Source organism: Solanum verrucosum, unplaced genomic scaffold (assembly GCF_900185275.1).
Source record: "Solanum verrucosum unplaced genomic scaffold, falcon-dt-bn FXZP01000154.1, whole genome shotgun sequence".
NCBI classification, from domain to species: Eukaryota; Viridiplantae; Streptophyta; class Magnoliopsida; order Solanales; family Solanaceae; genus Solanum; species Solanum verrucosum.
In genome coordinates this window covers 600181-625728 of record NW_026020217.1, presented here as the reverse complement: position 1 = coordinate 625728, position 25548 = coordinate 600181, and the positions used below count along the sequence as shown (strand labels likewise).

General features: G+C 32.1%; 3 protein-coding genes across 6 annotated transcripts in view; 1 reads left to right on the top strand and 2 right to left on the bottom strand.

The window, feature by feature from the left end:
* The window catches only part of LOC125830798 (uncharacterized), a 90040-nt gene that overhangs the window by 53135 nt on the left and 11357 nt on the right, over positions 1-25548 (bottom strand). The window contains exon 1 of one of the 4 annotated variants that reach the window (XM_049509972.1): positions 1848-1852. The exons of the other annotated variants lie outside the window; for them this stretch is intronic. The gene's annotated coding sequence lies outside the window, so the exon portion shown is untranslated. Of the gene's footprint in view, positions 1-1847; positions 1853-25548 lie in introns of those variants that run through there. 4 annotated transcript variants of the gene reach the window in all.
* LOC125830791 (probable leucine-rich repeat receptor-like protein kinase At1g35710) lies at positions 6971-8933 on the top strand. Its single transcript, XM_049509965.1, has one exon. It carries the CDS (start codon positions 6971-6973, stop codon positions 8879-8881), a length of 1911 nt encoding a protein of 636 aa, XP_049365922.1. The 3' UTR covers positions 8882-8933.
* Positions 9307-17002, bottom strand: LOC125830794 (uncharacterized). The gene is made up of 9 exons (XM_049509967.1): positions 16594-17002; positions 14480-14563; positions 13890-14381; positions 12328-12463; positions 11969-12131; positions 11187-11315; positions 10653-10847; positions 9868-9990; positions 9307-9755 (listed from the first exon to the last, which is right to left on the bottom strand). Exons 1-9 carry the CDS (start codon positions 16781-16783, stop codon positions 9660-9662), a joined length of 1608 nt encoding a protein of 535 aa, XP_049365924.1. The 5' UTR covers positions 16784-17002; the 3' UTR covers positions 9307-9659.

Here is a 25548-nt window from a genome sequence, read left to right as displayed (position 1 = left end):
TATGATAAGTGGATACGTTGTGTGATGATGATGATCATTCTGAATAATCAAAGGCCATAGGTTGTTGAAGAGACTGATTGATGGGAGGACAAAGAAGGTTTCAATTGATTGGCCATACCCTTTTGTAGAGAACAAGTTGTTTGTATATGTAATGCAAGAAAAAAATTGTTGTAAATGTTAACCGTCAACACATATAAATTAACTTACAGAAAACTGCAACTGAGTGAAATTGTCACGACCCAAAAATGGACGTGATGACACTCGTCTTATCCCACCAAGATAAGTCAGCCTAAAAGTCAGTCATTACAATAAAATATGGAAATTTCCTAATCAACTCAAAAATATCCCCAAAATCTGGTTGTCACGTGTACAAGCCTCTAAAGTATTACAATTGATTCAAAAGAAAAACACCAGTCTCAAATGATCTTCTTTCTAGAATAGAACAAAGATCATAAATAGGAGTAGGAAGGTTTGCTGAGATGATAAACAACTACCTCACAAATCTCCTAGAAGCCTCGGAAAAAAAGAGAATGACAAGTACCACAAAATCCAGGCTCGTAACCTACAAAAATTGTAGAAGTAAGGGGTGAGTACCAAACCACATGGTACTCAACAAGTAAACCTCTAAACACGAGCTAAGGGGATAGAATACGGGTACTCCTTACACACCAACCGAACCTCCACAACTACAACCTGTATAAAACCAGCCCAATCTAATAGTTCACAATTTACAAGCACATATCTCAACAACAACATTCTAACAATCACATATTCTCAACAACAAGCTCAATATTCATCAATTACAACCTTCACAACTACAACCTGTTTAAAGCCAGCCCAACCTAACAGGTCATAATTCACATAGCACACAACTCGACAACAACACTCTAACAATCACATATTCTCAACAACAAGCTCAATATTCATCAATTACAACCTCCACAACTACAACCTGCTTAAAGCCAGCCCAAACTAATAGTTCATAATTCACATAGCACACAACTCGACAACAACACTCTAACAATTACATATTCTCAACAACAAGCTCAATATTCATCAATCAAAGTTCCACAGAAAGGCACTCATAAGATTAGCAAAACATAATATCAAGTTCACTAATGATAAACATGTGCAATGCAATGGAATGCAATGTTAAGTATAGTGATGCATGTCTGACCTAATGAAACACACCCGCTGTCTCTCAATTCGGGACCCATATTTGTCCATGCATCCATCGCGGCGCGCGATACGATGCTCGATAATAGTCATCGCGACACGCGATACGTCCCTCGAAATATAGTATCCATCGCGGCGCGCGATACGTCCCTCGAAATGATACATCCTCTTTAATTTCTTATTCTTTCTCAATTCACATAACATTTGTCACAACTATGTCTCAGAACAATTCAAATGACATGTTCACACAAATAATGAGAAAATGACTATTTTCATAACATTGCACAATTCACAACAACACAATCATGATACAACATCAACAATGATTCAACAAGCCTTTCAAACCATTCTCAACATGGACAAGTCAACCCATCACCAAGTCTCATTACTCCCCAACCAGGGGCAGATCTATTAAGGCCCGTGGGGGTGCCACGCCACCCACAAGCTTCGACGGAAACTCTATTTATATATAAGTATTTATATACAACATATGTATAAATAATAAACGTGCCACCCAGAGAACAAAAGTGTTCTATGGGGCAATGGTAGACCATCTACTTAATGGGTCAAAGTTCGCGGGATTGATTCCAGCTAGCAGCTTTTTGTTTTAATTTTTTTCAACTGCAGGCAGCCTTTTTTTGTTTTAATTTTTCTTTTTAGCTGGAGGCAATGTTTCTTTTTTAAACTACAAGGCACATTCTCTTTTGTTTTTTGATTTTTTCTTACTTGTTAACTTATTGTTAAGTATTAATCAATAATTATTTTTTAACTAATTTAATTCAACCCTTTGACTTTTCTTTATATGATTAAATATGAAAAAAAAATAAAATCTCTTCACCGTTGAAACCCTGACTTTTCCTTTAAACTTTTGAACAACAAAAAGTTGTCATTAATTAACGCTTCAGCCTTCCGTTCATCGCCCAATCCCGCTCTCCCATCCAGCCACAAGACGAATAATTCTATCTGAATGTAAAATTGATTTAATCGATGAGTCTACTGGCCATTAGAGACGAATCCAAAATTGGAAGATTTCGATGCACCATACTATCTTAATTTAGGTAATTAACGAAACTTTTACTACAATTAACGAATAATGTAGTATTTGATTGGTAACTAATGACTCAAATGTGATATCTAAGCTAAACTTAAAATAAAAATAATGAAATAAGACTCTAGCTAGATTTGAACCGTATTCTCGCGAGTGGTTCCTCAGGCTTGTACCAACTAAACAAGGGCACTCCTACGCTTCTTATGGGTGCACTGTTGATTATATCCTACTTTATGTTAGTTTCTCACGATAGATATACATATATACACATGAATTTTTTTAAGTTAACGGATGCACATGCACCCCTATCAAATCATGTGGGTCCGCTTCTGCTTGGCACCCAGTGACTCTAAATCCTAGATCCACCTCTGTCCCCAACACATACCACAAGGAAATACATGTATTACATACACTTAACAAGGGTTTAGAAATTCACTTGCCTCAAATAATCGAACAATCACTCCGAAATTGTGCCTTCCCTTTTTGTTGAGCTTCTAAATCAATGCAATCTATTCAAGTACATATTCACAATAAGATTCTAAAACTAACAACACCCATATTACTATAGGTTTAGCCTAGACCCAAAAGATCACCTAAATCTATAATCAAGTTCCTAAGTTTCAAGCTTAGGGTTAAGTTCCAATTCTTTTCCAATATCATAAATATAATACTATTAATTAAAAAGGAAGCCAACTAACCAGTGGCGGCAACCATGCCAATTCTCTTAATACCTGCACCCAAACTAATAACCTATCCATCCAAAGTATAAATTAAGCATTTTCCAATTTCAATTTATTATTCACTACGGAAAGAATGAATTGAAATTAATGCCAACCTCCAAATCTTGTTCCCCCAAAACTTCCAACCAATATAATCCTTCTAATTTCTAATGATTAATTAATCATATATCAATTATTGTCATAATTATCCAATATGAGTATTAAAAGCTTATGCCTTTACTGAAGTCACAAATAGCGAAAAAAAATATATATGCCATTCACAGATTTCGTCAAAATCTGACCCTTTTTCCCCTCAACTCCACGTTACCATAAATTAACAATAACCGACTATCTGTGTATCCATAAAATATTAAGAATTAAGGTTGTGATTCCATCGAGTTTTTACAGAGATGCTACGGCTGATTGTGAGTTTTGACTCAGAACATCAATCCTCAGTTAAGTTAATTTGTATGGGCTAATTGGTATAGGGTTTTAACTTAAAATACTTGGCTCATTAATCATCAACTAATAAGAATTAATTATTTAATAAATATTCATTAACTAAATAACCGTAATTAAATAAATAGTTCAAAATTCCCAATCAACTTCACAAACTGATCAAAAGTGACTCAAGGCAACTACCGAGATGGGTAAAACGGTAATTTTATAAAAAATTCTAAAAATGACTTTTCGAGTCATTACAGAAATCCATGAAGTAAAATCCTTTCTTTATCACGTTCAAATATAAAAAAAATTACAATTTTAAGCTTCTAATTTAATTGGTTACAAGTTTTTTCATCTATTAAATTTCTAATTTCATTCATAACTCATAAAAAAGAAAAATGACAATCTTATTCATATGTACTAAAATGCATTTAGCAATTAATATATGACTTTGAGAACTATATTTATTGATTAGTGTTGACTTCTTCTTTAACATAGACTTCATGAGCACTAGCATGTGCATTAAGTGACACGAATCATCGAACCTGCACAACACATATTTTCGAGGTTTAAGCATGCTTCAAGCTAGTATTAAGCAACAAAGTGTAAAGAAACTCTATATAACAAAATTTGATAGCTCATTCACAATGAAGCTGATACATTTAAATAGAGAAACAGATAACATTTTTCAGATGTATTTTGGAATGAAGTTCATGAGAAAACTGATGCTCCCTCCTCCTTTCCACATTCAACTAAACATAGGGAAAAACACAAACATACCAAAGAAACAAACTCATTTTATTTGTTATTTGACGCAGTGTGCAAAGAAAGTAACCAAAAATAAAAGTAATATTTGTCTAATCAGAGCAACAAAATATTTGCGGTGCATACTGCTTGGATGAATGCATCCCCTATGATAGTTTTAGTTTACTATTGTCTGAAGCCGCTTGACATACGCATTCATACTTATCGTATTTTCATATTTTTTTTGAAAATATATCGATCCAAACAAAATACCCAATATCGTATTTTCATTTATTTTTTCAAGTTGGAGGTCGATTTCTTTACCGACTTTGGCAAAGTAATCCATTTGACTTAACATTCTAGTCTCTAGAGAGGTCAACTTTGTAATGCCCCAAAATACTAACCAAGAGTCGCATGTCAATACACCATTACTTAATTACTACAATATGTTTTATTCACATTTTGGAAACTTGAAATTTTGTGATAATTGAAAACTTGCTTAACATAAATTGTGATCGTAATTTAAGGTATTGTATTGGGGTATTTTTGTAATATTCTAATTAGAATTATGTATAACTTTAAAAGGAGGTGAAGATATATATATATAGGTGTATATATATGCATTTTGGGCAGCATATAATATATAATAATATTTCAAGTTATTAATTATATATAAATAAAACATAAGAATTAACAAATAAAAATACATATAATTTGACTATAATTAAGTGTTCACAAATGTAAAGATAAAGATATATACTTTTATTGGCCCAATACAAATAATTTTTTTACGAGTATGACCACTTCAAAGTTGTCAAAATGTTGTCTTTAGATGTGAGATAATGCCTAGTTGTATATAATTAAACCTAAAAATAATTACAGATAACAATAATATAATTTATAATTGTGAATCTCAATTAATGACACATAATTATATAAAATGACCACCCTTCTATCTTTCTTTATTAAAATAGGAGAATTAAATTTTTGCTTATGATAGTTTCCAAACACATGACGACGTACATCTAATCATTAAAATAAGTTACATTATGTAATTTACTAATTTGTATAAGTTATATTGATACTATAAAATAATGTATATTCTTTCCATCCCAAATAAAATGTCGTTTTTATCATATTTAATGCATATTAAGAATTAAGAAAAATAATACTTCCTCCATCTCATATTATTGACTTAACAGGCTCTAAACTCTCCCACATGAGATTTCAAGTACAAGTAATTGTCTACCCTTAAAGTTTTCTTGTCTTCAAGAATTAACATTTAGTTGGCCTAAAATTTTCTAAATCCGACAAATTAGTTACCTTTCACATTGTGGATCATACTATCCAAAACAGTGAAGGGTGTTTGATAATATTTTATTCCTTGAATGCTCATGAATAGTAGAGCAAAGGAAATGATAACTACTAAACCATAAACCGCTCGTTTTTCTTACCTCATAAGTATACCATGAGGAGCTAAAGTTACTATAGCTCTGAATTAAAGGAGAATAAGGATATTATGAAAAGGAATTTTCCAAAAATCTAAAATCACAATTCCTTTTAGATGCCAAACACCTTCAATCTCTATCATAAGTAGGGGTGCGCATCGGTCGGTTCGGTTCGGTTTTAGGTGTTATTGGTTCGGTTTATCGGTTTTTGGTTTGTAAATACTTCAAATCGATAACCAAACCAATAACATATTTCTTATCGGTTTTTGATTAATCGGTTTATGGTACTTAACGGTTCGGTTTTCGGTTTAACCAATAAGAAAATACTCATATATATTATATACACGATAAGAAAATTTTCAAATAAACCATATGATTTTTCCAACATTTGGCATGAAAGTAATAATCATAAAAGTAACAATCATTTTTCTTGCAAGTTTAGACACTATACACATTCAAAGGAAAAAGTGTGAAAGTAACAATCGTTTAACCATTAACAAAAAGTGTGAAAGTAACAATCGTTTAACCATTAACAATAAGACTAGTAAATTTAGTATAGTCTTATTGGGTTATCGGTTTAACCATTAACAAAAATTATAAAACCGAAAACCGAACCAATAACCCAATAAAAAATTTTGCAAAACCGTTTAAAAACCGTTAGCCCAATAACCCAATATCAATAAACCAATAGTGTTTTTTCGGTTCGATTTATTGGTTAAATCGGTTTTTGCACACCCCTAATCATAGGTGTCAGAAAAAATTAAAAAAAAATAAGCTCGATACTTATTTTGAAACGGAGAAAGTATAAGTTAAATTGAGAATAAAAAATGACAAAACAAGCATCTTCCTAGGACAAAATAGTGCTTTGGCGTTTTTGAGGAACCAAAGGCTTTGGTCATCTGTCAACATTGCTGGCAAAAGCAGAGGATTAGTTTAGTTATCCTAAAAAATTATTGGGAGAAGGAAAAAAACTCTATGTGCAAACTGCCAATAGTATTCCCTCCATCTTTAATCGTTCAATATATTAAAAATTCTTTATTCAAACTGAAAAATCAAAAAATAATTTATCATTTTATATTTATTTTACTCGTGCTATTAAATACTATTCACTTTTTAATATTTAGATGACTTACCGCTAATGGCCCCTTTATTTATTGTAACTTGATGAGGTGTATAAAATCAAACATGGACAAGTAAAGATGGACGAAAAGAGTAATCTTTAATAAAGTCTAGATTTGTTTTGTCTTCATTTCTTTAATATTTTTAACTCTATCTCTAACTTTTTTTTTAACAAATGCAAATAAATAATTAATACAAATAACATGCTTTTCAGCATATTACAATCTGTAAAGAGAGAAACCAAATCATTTCATTTCACAAAAATCTCCCAAATGGCTTCTCAACTTCTTTGTTTTCTTGTATTGCTAACTCTCACAACTATTTGTAAAAGTAAATCTTGTCATCCAAATGATTTAATAGGTCTTCAAGATTTCAAGTCTGGAATTCATTCAGACACTTCTAGTAGACTAAGTAAATGGATTGGCCACGATTGTTGTAAATGGGAAGGTATTTTTTGTAGTAATGTAACTAAAAGAGTTGTAAGTATAAGTCTACCAGGTCTCTATACTTCAGATGATGCACCAATTCAATCTGCTATGGAAGGGGAATTGTCACCTTCAATCACACTCATCAACTATCTTGAAGTTATCGATATAGGTGATCTCCTTGGTATAACGGGGAAAATCCCCTCATTGATTGGTTTACATCTACCAAATCTCAGAAAACTCAACTTTGTTAGAAACAGGTTTACTGGTGCATTACCAGAAAGCATTTGTATGTTGTCTAAACTGGAAGAATTGTATCTCCAAGAAAATGGTTTTTCGGGTTTTATTCCCTCGTGTATAGGAGGTGTCAAGAATCTAAGAAGAATGGATGTACATTCTAATAAACTTTCTGGTGTAATTCCTGAGTCTATAACAAAGTTGAAAAAATTAGAAAGTTTGTGTCTTCAAGAGAATGTCTTGACAGGGGATATACCAGAAAACATTGGTAATTTGCAAGAATTGAAAGAGGTTGATTTGTCTAATAACTCATTAACGGGGATAATCCCTCGTTCTATTTCTAGACTAAAGTTTATGTCAGTTCTTTACCTGGACTCCAATCAGCTCGAGGGGGACATACCGTTGCCTTCAAAACCTGGGAAATTGTCTTCTCTGAGCTTTGTAAGACTGCAGAACAATCGGCTTAGTGGAACGATACCTTCATCTATTGGCTACTTGACATCCCTTCAGAGAGTTTCACTTGCAAACAATCAGCTAAAGGGCTCTATTCCTTCGAGTATAGGTGATTTGAAGTTATTGGAAATGTTGTATCTCAGTTACAACCAATTATCTGGTCAGTTGCCAAGATCAATAGGCGGGATTTCTGAGCTTCTTTACCTGAGTATATCTCATAACATGATTGAAGGACCGTTGCCTCGTGAAATTTCTTCCCTTTCAAATCTTCAATCGCTGGATCTTTCATTCAACCGTTTGAATATGTCAACCATTCCCAAGTGGCTCATGCAGTTGCCATCACTATCGCAAATTTACTTGGCAGGATGTGAAATTCATGGTGAAATTCCGGATTACATACCCAAGTCATTACTGGAACTAGACTTGTCAGCTAACCATCTTTCAGGAAGGATACCAGCTTGGATTGGCAGCTTCTCTCAGCTTTATTCTTTAAACATTTCGAAGAACAAGTTTGTGTCTGAGATTCCTTCAACTGTCACAAATCTCGACATTCTGGGAGTGTTAGACCTTCACTCAAACAAGCTAGAAGGCAGTGTGAATGCAGTTTTCCAGATAAAGAGCAGGTTTGCAGAGGGATCATTGACATATCTTGATCTGTCTGATAACAATTTCTCAACTGGTGTCGAGCAGATTGGCATGGGAGGACAAGAATACATCCAACACTTAAATTTATCGCATAACTTTCTCAAAGGTAGATTACCAACCTCTATAGGAACATTGAAAACACTAGAGACTTTGGATCTCAGTTACAATGGATTAGGAGCTAACCTGCCAACATCACTGGCCAACGTGACCGTTCTGGAGAGACTGATGCTGCACAAAAATCAATTCAATGGCAGAATCCCTGAGGAGTTTTTGAAGCTGAATAAACTGAAAGAATTGAACCTTTCAGATAATCTTCTTGAAGGAAAAATACCTTATGGGAAGCCATTTCTTGATTTTCCGCAGAGCTCATTCTCTGGAAACAGAGGTTTATGCGGGAAACCCCTTCTTCCCTGTAAATCTTGAGCTTTAGTTGCTCTTCACATAATTTTCTAGAAACAATTCAATATAGAGGATCAAACTGTTAATGCAATTCTTCTCTTCAACTGTTAATGCAACTCTTTGCTACCTAATCACTACATACATATAGCAAGTAACGTATAATTCATGATAAATAACCAGATATACAACAACATACCCAATGTAATCCCTCGAGTGAACAAGTAAGGTCTGGAGAGGGTAGGATATACGCAAACTTTGCCCCCATCTTTGTGGGGTAGGGATGCAAGAAACAAATTTTACACAAACAGTATAAGTATATATAATTATGGCGATAATCCAAACACATTTCCATTGCAAATTAAAACCTTCCCCTCAGCGCACACATTAGTATGCAAGAACACAAGCACTAAAATTCATGTTGCTGAAAAGTAATTGAACAGATTGCTTCATTAGCAAACAAAAAGAATGAATTAGAATCGATTCCATTAACTGATATCTCAATGTTGTCCATGAATTCATACACGTATATAGCTTATGTAAGCTATTGACTTGTCCAGAACTCATGTCATAAAAGGCTAGGTGACATAGGAGTTGGCCCCAAACAGGCAAGTCCAAGGAGGATCTGTATGGTGATCTGAATGTGAGAATCATCCTACACTCATAATCTGCCCGAATATTGAAGATTTTGATATCGGGGATAGAATGAGACAGAGAGAGGTAGGCACCAAAAGCGAGGGAGAACTGAACTTCTCTAAGTTACTTCTTTATTTGCAATGTCTGTGCAGCTAATTCAAAGGGCTCTCTATTCCAATCCCAGTTGCTGATAATTCGCATAGTCAATTTCATTTAACCGTACACAACATAAAACCTGCTCCGGCAATTCTTCAACTTTGTTTCCCTGTTTGGAAAGTGGTAAAAGACGTTACCTAGATGGAAAAAATGATTTCCTAGGCCGAAAGAGAATCTGGGAGAAAAGAAAAAATAATGGAACATTAGAGACAGATACTTGCCTGAATTGTTAGCCCAACATCCAAGCAACAGAGCTTTAGTCTATCTAGGAATGTTTCAAAACCCTTCCTAGAGATGTAACTGAATCTATGCATATCTATGTCAATCTCAAAGTAATTCTCTCCCTGCAAAAAGATCATTAACAGCCGAAGTAAGAATCAAAAGATGTTCAACACCTAGTCATATATTTCTTTCTTAATCCAGAAAACGGGCAACAGTCTAGATGTATGCTAACTGAAACAATTTTTCATAAATTTCAGATGGAAAAATTTAAGTGAAGATATCTTATGCTTCCGTAACCGTAACAAATGCAAAGTAAAACCTATAAACCATGCTACTTGTATGGTCTAAAGGAACATAATGCAAGAAAACAATCTCAGTCCACATGAAAAAACTAGTACTTTCAGATGAGAAGTTAAAAATTCGAGATTAAGTCATGCAAAGAAATTATATTTTATCGAGTTAAAGAGTGCCTAACACGATTTGCAACGAATAGATGGTCCATGTTTCATCAGTCATTCTAGAAACAACTTTTAGTTCATTCAGTAATCTTTGTTGATATGTAAACTGCTTTATTATCCTAGTCACTGTGGAACAGTCTTAATTTACTACTGGACACACCAGATAATTTGAGGATGTTTCCCAGTTCAAAACAGCATGTTTTCCTTTTCCCAAAATCTAAATGTTAAAAGGGAATGACAGGGACATTTAACAAATTTGAGTAGAACATGATGTGTAGCCAAATCCTACTCCAATTTAAAAAGAACCAAAGTTTGCAAAAATTTACCTTGTAAAACTCGTGTTGAGGACGTGAAAGAACAGGCTTTTCATTGTAGGCATGCATAAGCTTCCTCTCTGCTGCACTTAATGGGAGCTCCTCCATATTTGCTACACGACCTAATATCTTCAATCGTTCCCTAAAGGGTGCAGTATGTTCAACAGGAAAAGCCTTTACTTTTTCCACTTCATCATCAATCAGCCTCTGTCCAAGATAAGACAAGGGGAAGAAAAGTGAGAATTAGTTCAAATAGGAACTTGATTGTTTGCAAAAAAAATAAAAAATCTGACTCAAGTAAATATGATGGCCACTTATGAAATATGGAAGACATGAATCATGATAGAAAGCTACAAAAGACGTAGTGAATATGACTCAACACTTCAAAGGATGTATAAGCAAAAGTAGATAGAACTGCAAATGAAATGGGAAAAGATGATAGTATCATATGAAGAAACCAACACTGCAAGAGAGTGACTTTGAAACCAATCATACACGGAAAAAGAAAAAGAATAAATATGAGAAAATATGAACGCTCAAACATACCTTGATACTCTCTTGAAAATGAGGAGGAAGTTCCTTGGCGTAACTTTCTGAAAGCTTAAAATACAAAACAAAACTCATCCCTTCACCATCAGTTTCACCTTGAAAAATTGCGGTAGGATATAACGGGATCTGCAGAAGAAAAACAGTTCCACAACATGAGGGAATAATTAAGTATAAAGTAGCTAATGCTGAGATTATAGAAAATTAAGATAGTGTTAAGTGGCTAATCCCGGGAATACACATTAACGAAGTAACCAGTGATGTCTACATGGGTACATTTAATTTCAACAGCAGACATGACATCCAAAAGGTCGATTGATTGTTAATGGGAGCACTTTGGGAAATAGAAAAACTAAAAGAAAAGGCAAGGTTAAGAGTGCTATGAAATGGCTAAAGATACATGAATTAAATGACTACTTAAAAAATGAAACTTTGTATGATTAGGAGTTTAGGACACTGCCATGAATAAAGTAGGATTAGTGGTTACACTACATTCATTACTCAAACTGCTCCATGAGGGGACCAGAATTACTAAAATTCGACACCCTTTCATACGATGTAAAATGATGCAGCAGAATACTTTAGACTTTGAAATAAAAATGAATTGCATCTATAGCATGGAGACATTACCCATCTTTAACTGAAAAGTTGCACAGACAGACTTAAAATGAACAAGGCAGATAACTTTACAACTTTCAGGACCTTGAAAGCTTTTATGAAAGTTAGATCAAGAAAAAGACGACATAAATACTCATTACTATGATTTCAAAAACCAATCATACCTGAACATTCACAACAAGGATGGGAGGAAGTGTTCCAGATTGTTCAATGAAAGGAAGTTCCACAAGTCGGGCAATATGAAATATTTTTCTCTGGCTTAAAAATACATCAACTCCAAAAGGATAATATGCTGCATAATTTGGAGCAAACACCTTCTTTTTATCCCTGCACAAAACAATATGTGTGCAATGAAATACCTTATACAACACATGAACTAGTGCAGTGGCAGCTGGCACATATACATATGCATGTTGATGATTATCATATAGATGCTCTAAGGTTTTACATGATTAGACACATCTTTATATATTTTTGCATGTATCTGTGTGCATGTGAGTGCTAAGAGAGGGAAACACTTTACCTGAAGTAGTTTTCTCCTCGAACCCTGAAAGTGCCTGGTTCAATATGGGACCAACTATCAGCCATTTTCTTCTCCAACCTGCAAACTGGTACTTGGGAACCAGCTATTGGTCTTTGAAGCAGGGCTTTAGATGAAACTGTACCACAGAAAAGGATAAGAGTCAGTTTGTTTTGCCTCAATTCCCTGATCTGTTTAGCAGTTGGTGTGTACACCTCCCATCTACAAATCAAAATCTAGAGTGCAACTTCTCATGCTCGACATTGACTTATGATGCAAATGTTATCCACTTACTCTTGATCATAGTAACTCCATTCCTCATTTTTTTTCTCTTCCTGATTTTGCTAGTTAGTGAATAGCGCAAGATCAACGAAAATTGTACACTCTTTAGAAAATAACTCAATAATTTACACCCCCAAAAGCAGATTACTAACATGAAAAGCTCACAAACAATGTTCCCCAAGTCAATAGAGGAGTAACTGTATCATCTCTCACATCAACTGCACCAAATATCCTCTATTTGGATTTTGCATTAACAAATGACATCCCTGAAATATCCCACATCCGCGCTGCCCCGTGAAATCCTTGTTATTGCAATGTTTCAATGCTAAGTCTGATATCTTATTACTTATAAGGGGTGTTGATAAAACAGAATGTTGCATACATGTGTAACATTGTACTAGCCTATGATCATCTTTTAACTTTACATCAAAGGCCATGTGTTAAGGTATTCATCCACCTGTAGCAGTTCAGACTCATCTACTCTCGGCACAAAGTACACAGCTTTGAGATCATCTGGATTCTAGATAACATTTGGTCTTCAATCTTTCAGAAAGGGAAGGAGCATTAAACCCAACAGAAATACACACAACATAAAATCTCTTAACAGCAGCATCAGAACAGGTTTTCTATACCCAACATTTTTGTCATTGCCTCATACTTCACTAACTACACTTTCACACAAATTTTGGAGCACTTTTGCTTATTAATCCTCAATAACCTACTTCAGTTATTCCTTGGAAAGAAGAATAAACAGCTCAAACATTGTCCATGTTTGTCTGCAAGTAATATTTCTAAGAGAGCTGAAGATAACTTAATTTCCAAATAATATTTCTTGTTGGCATCAGATGGGACAAAGTTTTGGCGGTAAGATGGCAATAGTTGAATATAACAAGTTCTCATTGGAAGAAAAAATAAAATCACCACAACAATATTAAATCCTGCAATAGGCTAGGGTCAAAAAAGCAATTCATGAAATTTCTTCATTCTTGCACATTGTTGATGAAGCATATGCCAGTTGATTCATTCGTGCAATTGACAAAAGGTAGTCACAGTATTACTGTCTTCAATAAATCTTACCTTATCAAAAAACTAATTCCAGAAAGTGCACTAACAATTATTAGAAATACATGTGAAACCCCAGCCACTTATGGCATTGACTATTAGACAAAGATATGAAAACTCAATCACTCAGGGATGCACATGCAGAAACATTGCACTGAAGCATCTAGACCAAAAGGGTGGGCTTAGATTGTAAGGGGAAAAGGGTAGACATAGAAACTTACGTAAAGCAGCAATAGGATTTTCTTCTTTCCATTTGAAAGGAAGTTTTATGGCAGCTTTCTTCTTTGCACTTGGAGAACTAGCGCTAAGAGATTGTCTCTTCTCAACTGGTGCAACCGTGGATGCAAGACAGGGCAAACAGTTGTTTGAAAGAATTCCACAGTTATCCAACATGCCATCCTCCCTTCTACTGCTTCCATTAGCAGAGGAAGAGATTTCATCAAGGAACACAGGCTGTACCTCACTGTGAGGTCCATCAAGTCTCATTTTTGAGTCTGCATCTTTTGGATGCAACATACTGCTTGGGTTGATAGACGTTTTAGCTGAACCACTGTCAGAGCTACAAGCAGGATTGCTTGTTGATAATTCTCCTTGCCTCTGCAGGTCAGAGGATAACCTGTGGTGGGCATTGACATCAACATCCCCATGGTGGACATCTGTTGCTGAAGCCACACTAGTCCGCCCACAATCAGAGCCATTGAGAGAAAGCACATCTGCAGAATAGTGTGATTACATTTCTATTCTTAAATTCACAGCATGACAATTTCCCAACTGCAGTTAGAACGTATAAACTGAAATGAGAAAGACATACCATCAGCAACACTCTGGAAATCTTCATCACTGCCATCAGATTCAAATCTTGCAGAAGAATCAAACCACGCTTCTTCAGTACTTCCTGTTATTTCATTATGCAATAGCACAAAATGTTAGGAAAGGCTAGTTCCAATGGTTTATCCGCGATAGACTATTCAGCTTTAGGTTGGACAGACAGAAGTAACATGAAGCTAAACTATGCAAAACATCCCTCCCAGGAATGATTGGAAGGAAAATGAAGATATGATATAGATGATATCAATCATGATCTAAAAGACACCTGCTTAGTTCCAGTTTCAAAGGAACACTGCGGATTTTAGGATAAGTGGAAACATTGCAAGGATATTAGCAACTTCCAGTAATTTAGCATTGTATTAAATAGATAAAAGGAACCATCAATTTTTATCATAAGAAAACAACATGTGTCTTTGTTTGGGACTTCAACTGGTACAATTACCGCCAAGCACACAGATAAACTCAGTATATTTATAACTTCCATTAATCACATAGTGTCTCTTTTGACACAAAGAATATGTTATTATTCGATTCCTCGTGTTATACTCACACAATTGTGTTTAATTTAGATACTCGACCTAAAATAAGAGAGAGACTTAAAAATAAAAGTTCTTAGGGAGCCAAGTTTTGTAAACTCAATTCTGTAACAATGTTATGGTTTAAGACAGAATAAGAAACTGAGTTGCCAAGCGAAGGGAAATTGTTGGAGGATTTGAGGGAGTAGGATTTATCATATATAATTTCCAAAAAGACAGAAAATAACCGTGTTTGGCAGTAGGCATGCCATAAAGTAAACTCGATCCAGAAGACTACACTACTGAACCTAGAATAAGCTATTCAAAATTCCTAATGGAGTAATTATCCCAATTCACTTAATTCAAGAAACAAATTGTTGAAGAAAAACGTTACGGTCAGCACCATTCACGTGCATGCTAATTAAGATACCAAAGGTAAATGAGAGTTATAACTATATCTCATCCAAAGAAGAAAATCTTATGCCTTTCTCAACAATTTGGCATACCTCCTCATCTCTCCAGTTGTTATATACAGCAATATATAATGTACATTGCAATTTAGAGTACCAACTATACACTTAAATTGATTTGTATGGGTGCATAGCATAGAAAAAAAAACTGTCAAAACAGTTCCTTTTCATTTGCCTCTTCCTCCTCCTTCTCTATAATGGCGTCAGGCATTACCTGCTACTTATACGCCATTAAAACATAATATCACACTCTCTTCAGCTCAACCACTTCTTTAGGCTCTCCCTAATCCCAAACCACTCCACCCTCTCCTATTTAGCAAAATTAGAAATTACAACAACATACCCAGTGTAATCCCACAAGTGGGGGAAGTCTAGGAAGGGTAGAGTTTACGCAAACCTTATCCCTACCTCATGAAGGTAGAAAGACTACTTTCAGAGGACCCTCGACTCGAGTGAAAACGGCAGTGAAGAAAGTATATCAACTCATAAAGAAACAGTAACAACAACAAAAAATGAGCTACTCCAAAGAAAAGTTCAATTTTTTTTCCTTCAAAAAGCATCCAACCAAACCTCCAAAGAAAAATGCACCCCACCAACCTCCATATCTCCAACCTTCAATACAACTTAACCAAACCAAGTCAAGAAATCAAACTCCAAAAACACAGATTAATTTCACACTCCACCAACATTAACAGATCAAAAATTCAATTATGTGTTAGATTTCTCAAATACTCACTCAACTAACAACTATTATATCAAAAAACTCGACTTTCTTCTCGATTCCAATTTACTTCAACAAAGAAAGTAACTTTCAATAATCACAACTACGTTGAACTTTTCTCAAATGCTCACTCAACTAACCGTTGTTATATCAAAAGCTAACTTTCTTCATGAATCCAAATTTCTTCAACAAAGAAAGTAACTTTCAATAATCACAAAGCTCACTCATGACTCAACTACTAGTTACTATATCAAAAACTCGACTTTCTTCTCGATTCCAATTTTCTTCAACAAAGAAAGCAACTTTCAACAATCACAATTACAATGAACAAGAAAACTAACAAATTCCCAAAAAATGTACACACAAACAAGAAAATAAAACAAGAAAGTACCATTAAAAGTGGAATTGTTGAAAGAACGATCCAAAGGGAAAGACTTATCAACTTTATCAGCTGCTGATCGATCTGATACATGAGAAGACACCCTTTTCTTTACAGCTTTTCTTCTCTTCCTACTCTTTCTCCTTGAACCACCTAATCTACCTCCAGCACAACCATCTGGTCTTGAAACACAGCCCCCCATCTCTCCCTACCCACCCAACCCACCCACCCACCCTCTACTAACAAGATTATGAAAAGGGTGTTTCAGAAACAGGGAAACAGATTGTGGGAATCAAGAAAAATGTAATCTTGATACAGAAAAATGAATAAAAATCTGATCTTTATTATAAGAGAAGAAGAAACGTGAAAAAGAAGAACTAATTTTTCTTCCTTTCTATTCTATTTCAATTTTCCTCCTCCTCTCTTTACAGCCTCTATACCATCATAGTTATAAATTTTTCTTGAAAATAAAAAATCATTTTTTTTATTTTTTTAATTTACGTGAATTTCAGAGCTTATTAAAAAAAAAAAAAAAAAAGGAAACAAACAAACAAAAATGAAATTCCAAACTTCTAAGTTCCATCCTGGGAACAGAGAAAAGTCAATTTTAATCGTATTAAATCTCTCTTCCTCTCACGCACGCACCATAGAGCCTAGAGATAAATATATCGGTTGTCGGGTCGGGTCGGGTCGGGTCGGGTCGGGTCGGGTCGGGTCGGGTCGGGTCGACTTTAAATGTTATGTGGTTGAGATACACTCAGTTCTACGCAAATCAAAAGGGTGTTTATCGAATTAGATTGGGTCGGGTCATATTGGATAACTCATTTAGATGACACATGGCAAAGTCACTCTCTTTCACACAAACACAAAGGGATCGTTTGGTAGCTAGTTCAGATATAAGTTATGTAGATATTAAATGTTATATTTAGTAGCTAATTAAGATGTAAATTGTTCATATCTTAAACTAATATGGTATTTGATTTGCAATTTTAAAAATTTACATAATTAATATAAAATTGTGAGAAAATCTATAGTATTGTTTTTATGCAGGATAAAATGTGAAATAACTAATACATAAATAATTAATTCATAAAAAACAAATATTTACATAAATTAATATATAGATTCATTCATAGTTAATCCTTACACTACTAATATCTACATAACTTTAATCAACTACCAAACGATCCTTTCATTCCATAGTAATTGTTATATTTCTTGTTCACGCATCGTTAAAAAAATTATAAATATTTAAAAAAAATATTTATTTTTCGTAATGTTGACAACTAAGATAGGACGAGAGGGTATATTAGTAAGATAGTGAGTATGGTTCGGGTCGAATTGAATCGGATAACGAGGACCACTTGATATGTCACGTGAAAGTAGAGTGATAGATACGAACGTGTGTGAATTTCTTGTTGCAGTTCGCACGTGGGAATAAGGTGTGATTACGTGGGAAGAGTAGTCAGTTTTTTGTTTTATATTTCCTAAAGTGGTCAGATTTTTTACGATGAATTATTTTTTTAGCCTACTTTTGGAATTTTATTTATAGTAATTAAATTAAGTTACTAAATATGTCAGAATCAAAATACATACAATATTTTCTTTTTGCTATTTTTCTACAAATAATGATTTTGTTGAACAGCCATGGCACCCAATTGGTTTATAAAAGATTTGTCCTATTATTGATTATAAAAATATTTGTGACAATAGAAAATTATGATTTTTAGCATTTTGCTTAGTTTCTAAATTAGAAATTCTAGAAAAAAAATAGAAACAAAAAGCGTTGGAAGAGAAAAAGGGAACTTTATAACAAGTATGTATAAAACTTGTCCTATTGATTTTTTGTTTTGTTTTTTACTCTGTGTCCAATGCCTACGAACGGATCTTGTAGGATTTTCAAGAAATTCTTCGATTTCTTCCGGAAACAGATGATTAATCATCTGCTTCTCACATTTCGTGAATAGCCAGGACATGGAGGAATATCCAAAAAGGCATTTCGGGAATCAATCTGATTCTATCTCTTTTCGTTCCGTTTAAAAAAAGGAAGGATCCCAAAGAACTCTGATTAAGGGAGAAGCAGCTCCATCTCTTCACTATTGAACCATCAAGAAATGTGATCGGGATGAATCTCTTCACTCTTGATAATCAGATATATTGTAATTGAGTCTTGATAAAAATATCTCAAAGAGAAAGTGTTTTAATAAATTATACACATATAACACGAATATAAATTAATCAAATTAGGAAATATACTATATTATCAAAACCAAGAAAAAAATATGCGTATACTCTATTGTTGTTATTGTCGTTGTAATTTTCCTATAATAGAATTTGTTAAAATAGGAAATAATGTTTTTTTAACTAGAAAAGGAAATCAAAGCAAAGTTGTCAAATACGTAAGGATATCTTCCTATCATTTGATGAAACAAAGTAAAAAAGGAAAGAAAAAGATAAAAGAAATCTGCTACACTCATTTTATTCATGTTTAAAAAATTATCTTTATTTATCTATCTTAATTATTAAATTAGGATAGAGTTTTAAAAAATTACTTTTTCTTATCTTAAATTCCTAAAAATTGATTATTTATGTATTTATTTTTAATTAATTCGATACTTATTATGAGACGGACAAAATACTATATTAACAAAAAAAATAAAAATCTGGTGCTTTTGATTTGATAAAGATTTGACAAGCGACGTATTTGCCTTTAATTTACCTGACGAGTAATAATGTTTGGTTTGAAAATCTCAACTACCAAAAAAGGTCAAAGTTTAAAGAAATTACATCATTTATTGTGTGGTATAAAAGTATAGCATTAATCATTTATTGAGCTCTGTTTGCATTTTGTTTCAGATAAATTTAAATGAGATAATATCTCGATAGGGATTCATATAATTGATGTTAACTTATTTAAGATTAAAATATATATTTTTATTTATTTTTATTTATCTATTTTGAATTTTATATGATTCTTAAAAAATAATAATTAGTATGAATATTTATCATAACGTTCATATTAATTGTCTTACAATTTGAACAATAAATAAAAATGAACTAATAGTGACGTCACGGGGAGTGATTCGCCTATATCGCCACAATCTGAACGTTTCACCGGATCATTTAATCAGTAGGAGCGATGGACGATATGTACAAAAGACAAGGACGTAATCAAAGCAAGTTGATGAGTCGTGCTTACTAAAAATTCCTCGTTGAAGACCGAAAATTACAATGATCTAGCTTTTTACTTTATTTTCAAATCCACATGCATATTTAGATACTATTTCCTTTATGTAGTTTAACCCTCTCCCTTCCTTCCTTTTCTATTTCCATTTTTTTTTTATTTGTAAGATATCAAGTCATGAATAATTGTCACTTTTTTTTTTTGGAATTGTTTTCCGATATCATATATGGACATAGAATTGTTATAATCTTTCAGAATTCAACTAAAATTTGAAATATTTCAAAATTTAAAAGAAAAAATAAATATCTATTTTTCTAATTTTTACTTCAAAACTTACAAAAAATAATATTTTCTCAAACTATATTCATACCCAAATACAATTCAAATTTTCCAATTATATTATTTTAATTAAATTTATTTTAAATTTCATATTTTTTATGTCCAATCGTCCGCTAAATCTCCAATTCTTTTATTTTTGTGTCAAATAAAAATAACTCCATCTGTTTTATCTTCCCTTTTTGTAGGTGAAGTCCGTGGGAAATGCATGATACCATGTGGTTGATTTTTAAAAATAAATTTAATGAGTTCATAATAAAAGAATTGAATTTTTAGATATTTGTTTTTTCATGGTAGGTTTAAAGTAAGTAATGTTAAACTTCTCTTTGGCATTATGTAGATGTAGACATGCTTGACACTCATTGTTGAATTTGTCAAACATATTTTGTTAAAATATTTAGTTACTATTGTTATAATTTTATTAGTTTTTATTTTCTATATCATATTATTTAAGTTTGTGGTTTAATTGTATTGGAAAAAGACAATCTAATATTTTTCGTTTTGTGTCAAATCTATACCATTTTCTATAAAAGATCTAAGTATATCTTATGTATAGCTTTTATTTTCAATTTATAACGGCCCTAATATTGACTATTTATGCACTTATTCATCTACATGTGTTTTCTTGTTGAACTGTTGACCTTGATATCTACTGTTAGACTAAAATAACTCACAAAATATTTGTATTATAGTATAATATTATCTGCTTTAGCCTTTAGGCCAAGTTTATATGATTTTTAAAAAAATTCGCACATTTTAAATAGTATTAATTACTTACATCATAATCATATCTAGTTCTTTTTTCTTTTTAACTATTATACCATACGCATAATTAAATCTGAAGTTTATGAATTCTAAATTTAGAACTCATCAAAACTTACAAACCATAGATTATACACGCATTTCAACCCTACTATTAATATATGGACTTTGTTACTACGTCCAACATTAATAAGTAAATTAATAATTGAACCAAGTATTTGCTCAAGACTTCTTTAACCATCAACAATCACATATTCATACACTATTAAAACAAAAGTTAATTCTTCTATCATAAATTAGTGAGAAATTTATGTAATAAAATATAATTTTAATTTATTCAGCTTACTAAAAAAATGCATAATGAAAAAACACATTTCATTGAAATAACAAAAAAATAGAACTTCGATCAAATCACACCCTTCATAATTTTTGCGTATGAAAATATTACTATTTCTTTATTTTTCACCAATTCAATCTAGATATCTGTAAATATAATCACTGAATATTTTTCTACGAGAAATTTAAGTGGGAAGGTAGTGTCCTTTTAGTAGTGATAGTGACGCAGATATTTAATATTGAAAAAAAAAATCAAGATTTTTGATTTTATATTGTGCTCCAATAAATTATTTGTGAGGACTTACACTAATAATAATAGGTGGAAGAAGTGGTAGCATCTTACACTAATATTTGGAATTATTATAATAAAAAATTAGAGGTCGTTGTAAATGATTAAGTGCATCTTGATTAAGACCAATCACAAGATATCAATATGAGTAATAAATTTAAATGCGCCAAACTATTGTACATACATTGTTTAATAATTGAAAAATCGACATAAATAATTGCTTATCAAAATAATAGCCAGAATAAATATATATATATATATATATCTGATTAGCGGATATAATTATTTTCTATCAATCAATCAAGTATATAACTCGTGAAATTATTTATTAATTTTGTTTACATAAAAAATTAATTTCTTTTTTCGTGAATTTGAAAAGTTGGATGTGACCCATGGAAGAAAAAAACATAATAAAGCTAATAATTTGGTAAACATGATTAGCTAACTATAGAAGAAATTAAATATCAAGCATGAAGTGGACCCTCTTCACATTAATTCACTCTAATCAACTTCATGAATTGAACTTGAGGAGTCAATACAAGCTGTCTAAATACTCTTAATTATAATTATAATAATTTTAATTAGGAAGCAACATGTGACAAGTACACTTAAACATCCACTTAACATCATTTTATTAAGTAGAATAAAATTGACATTTGATGTAAGGAAAAATACCATCATCGTATGTAACTAAGACTTAATTAGCTTGGATTAATTTATATAATTTTATCAGTAGCTATTATTATATGAAATTAAAATTTATAACAACTAACTAATACTCTTATTTAATTTTAATTATGTCTAGTAGTCCCTTAAATAATCAGAAACAATTGTAACAATTTAAATCAAAGTGGCCCAAAAATGAGTGTTTGGAATGTGACAATGAGAGATCAAGAAGATATTTTTCTCTTGGATTCAATTTAATAAACGATTCTAGACACTAATAGAGGTAGAATTTTGAAATTATTGATTCTAATTTCAGTAATAATTTATTAAATTTTGAATAAATTATTTATTATAGTAAATAGATTTTTAAATATAATTATATGATTTAATTAATATTATTGAATTCTATTGAACTCGTAAATAAAATTATAGCTTTATGCCTGGCTATAAAGATGTCTTAAAGGTCATCAATTCTAGTAATAAATTTTGAAAAAAGGGGAGAAACTTTACTACTTTATATGAAGGGCTTTGAATAAACTACTTCGAAATAAGTTCAATTAAATGACTATAGCCTATAGGCCAATAGTAAATGTGACGAGAAAATGAGATCTCTTGCTTCTGTAATAATTTGGATAAGAAAAAAATAATCTTTTCAAATTTTTTATATATAAAAATAAAAATTTGTGTAGGACTAATTAATAAGTCATTTCTTCTTAAATGTGACAGTGCTTTTGTTGGGAAAATAATTTACTCGTCCAAACTTTAAATTGTCTTGTACTCTTTACGCACTTTGATATGAACAAAGTTTCTTCCATATTAGTTGCCGACTTCAATTAAAGTTAGATGGGGCCTCTCACATATATATTGATATTTGATCGATTCGTAGTAATTTATGTGATGATGTTTGATCGTTTAGTTAGATATAAAAGTTTTGAAATTTATATTTAAAATTTTCCGATTAAATTAAATTACAAACATTTGATGAGCTTAAACTATTTCATTAATAATAAAATTATTAGAAAATTAAAGTTTAAACTATTTATAAATAAGAAAGTATATATATGATATTCTCTTTTTAATAAACATATAAAATATCACATAAATTAAAATAGGAGAATGCACTTTTTAATAGATCAATTTAATTTAATGTAATGCATACATACTTTTAATTTACCTTATTTGTTCATAATTGAGCATATCAACTATCAAGAGTATCTATCTTGGAATTTTTTTTGCCCATTTAAGTGATTGTAAAAACTCCCTCATTATACGTAGATGAAATATCAAATAAAAGTTTCTTAATTTAACCATTAAAAAATAGGATGGAATGATTAAAATTCTTGCATGATTAAAAATTCCAGCTTCAAATCTTGAAAACTAGAAAGTCTTTTATCGTTCTAAAGGGTTAATAATAACTAGCAAATTTATAAAGTTAATCAAGCAATTTATACAGATAATCCTAGTCACAAACAAACATATTCAAATAGACTCGCACGTACTTTGAGCTTAACTCCCTTGCTCTCTTAAGCTGATCTTTAACTAACTCGATTTATGAAAATTTAACATCGTGTGATATCATAGCGAGATGTCCTAGTCATCGACATTGATGGTTAAAAAGATATTAGAAAGGAGGCATGCATGCGTGTGGTGTATATGAATTACTGACAAAAGAAAAAGGGTCCCAATCTTATAATGATGATCAATGAATTGTATCAATCAACACTCAATGAAGACGAAATCCAAAGCCTTTTAAGAGTGAGACACTATTTTGTCCTAGCTAGCTACTTTTTTTATTTTATTTCTATCCATATATTAAATTAGTACAAATGTACAATTATTCAAAATAATAATAAAAGGACATGATCTAGGCATTGACAGATAATCCAACTCTTTGACAATAAATACAAACGCATTCACTTCTTTCAAGTGAAATGATGTACACTTTGAATTTATTGCACAATATATAGTACTCTTATCTTATTATATGCTCATATTTACCATCATGTGATGATATGTTGGATTTTTTAAAATTATGATTATGATGTTCGAGTTAGTTTGTATGCATAATATACTTCATCTAATTTCACTTGAAGCATGCTAACCCTCTACCAACATAAGTGTATACATAAGTGTGTGGGTCAAAATACGGCCTTGAGATTTGATATTTCAACGTATCAAAAGCTAACACACGACAGTCAATGTTTAGTCAAGTCCAGCTTATTGGTACGGACATGACTTTATACGCCTGTCCCCCTATATGAAAGACGTTCATTGTGTGTTCGGTTCAAAAGACATAATTATTCAGTATGTCTCCGGATAGGACCTTCTTCTCAAACTAATTCAAACTAGTTAGTGAGTGGTTCTTTCGCACGTGAAGCAAGTCGGACCCTAGGGGTGGACATCTTCTGTAGAGCTACGCAGGGGAGTAAAATTACGTTGTAAATATATGTCAAATTTTACATTTAAAGGATATAACATTAAAGTTGGATACCCTAGACAAAAGCTATGCCTTTGGGGTAGTTAGTGCTAATAGGTGTCCATTTGATTGAAGAAGTTTTGAGTTCAAACCTCAAATAACACAATATTTTTTTGTTTTATTTTGACAGTCGCACACCATTATTCATGGACACCCTTAATAAAAATTTTGGTTTCGCCATAGAATTTACACAAGCACAGCAAATTTGTAGCCATACAAATGATTAAAGAGTATTTTATACTACATATTTTTTAAAAATAAACTTAAATTTTGTGTCAAATTAAATAATATCATATAAATTAAAACGAATAAAATAATATTATTTACATAATTTTTTGAAATACAACTGTTTATCAAGGTGGCGTGCAAAGAGGCACTGTGGAGGCACAGGAGAGTTGAGAAAACAGCTAAAAATGTCGAGCAAAGATTAAATGTGATTGAGACACCAACGAGGGTTGATAGCGTGTCTTTCATCCTTAACCAGAGATATTGAGTTTGAGTCGATACGAAATCGTTTTTGCTAGAGACCGCTTTAGCTCCATTGTAAAGCTTTTCAACGCAAATTCAAATTGAATCGAGAATATGTGGAGAAAATAAGTGATTGGGACTTTGGAAAAGGGGTAGGGTCTTTTCCCCTAATTTTCATGAATATTGTACGTCCTTAAATAATAGCACATGGATCCTATAGACAAGTCTTTTACTATGCCATTATTCACTACCCATATTTGTCATCATTTCATTTGGAGTAAATGGCATCTTGTTGTTGGATTCTAGTACAATTTGTCTTTTTTTCTCTTTTTATTTGTGAAAAAAGTATATCATGAGAATGTTCCAAAATAATGCTTTGACAATGTTACTATTATTAATCATGGCATATACAAGTAATCATGGTATTTCAAACAAAAACATTTATATATA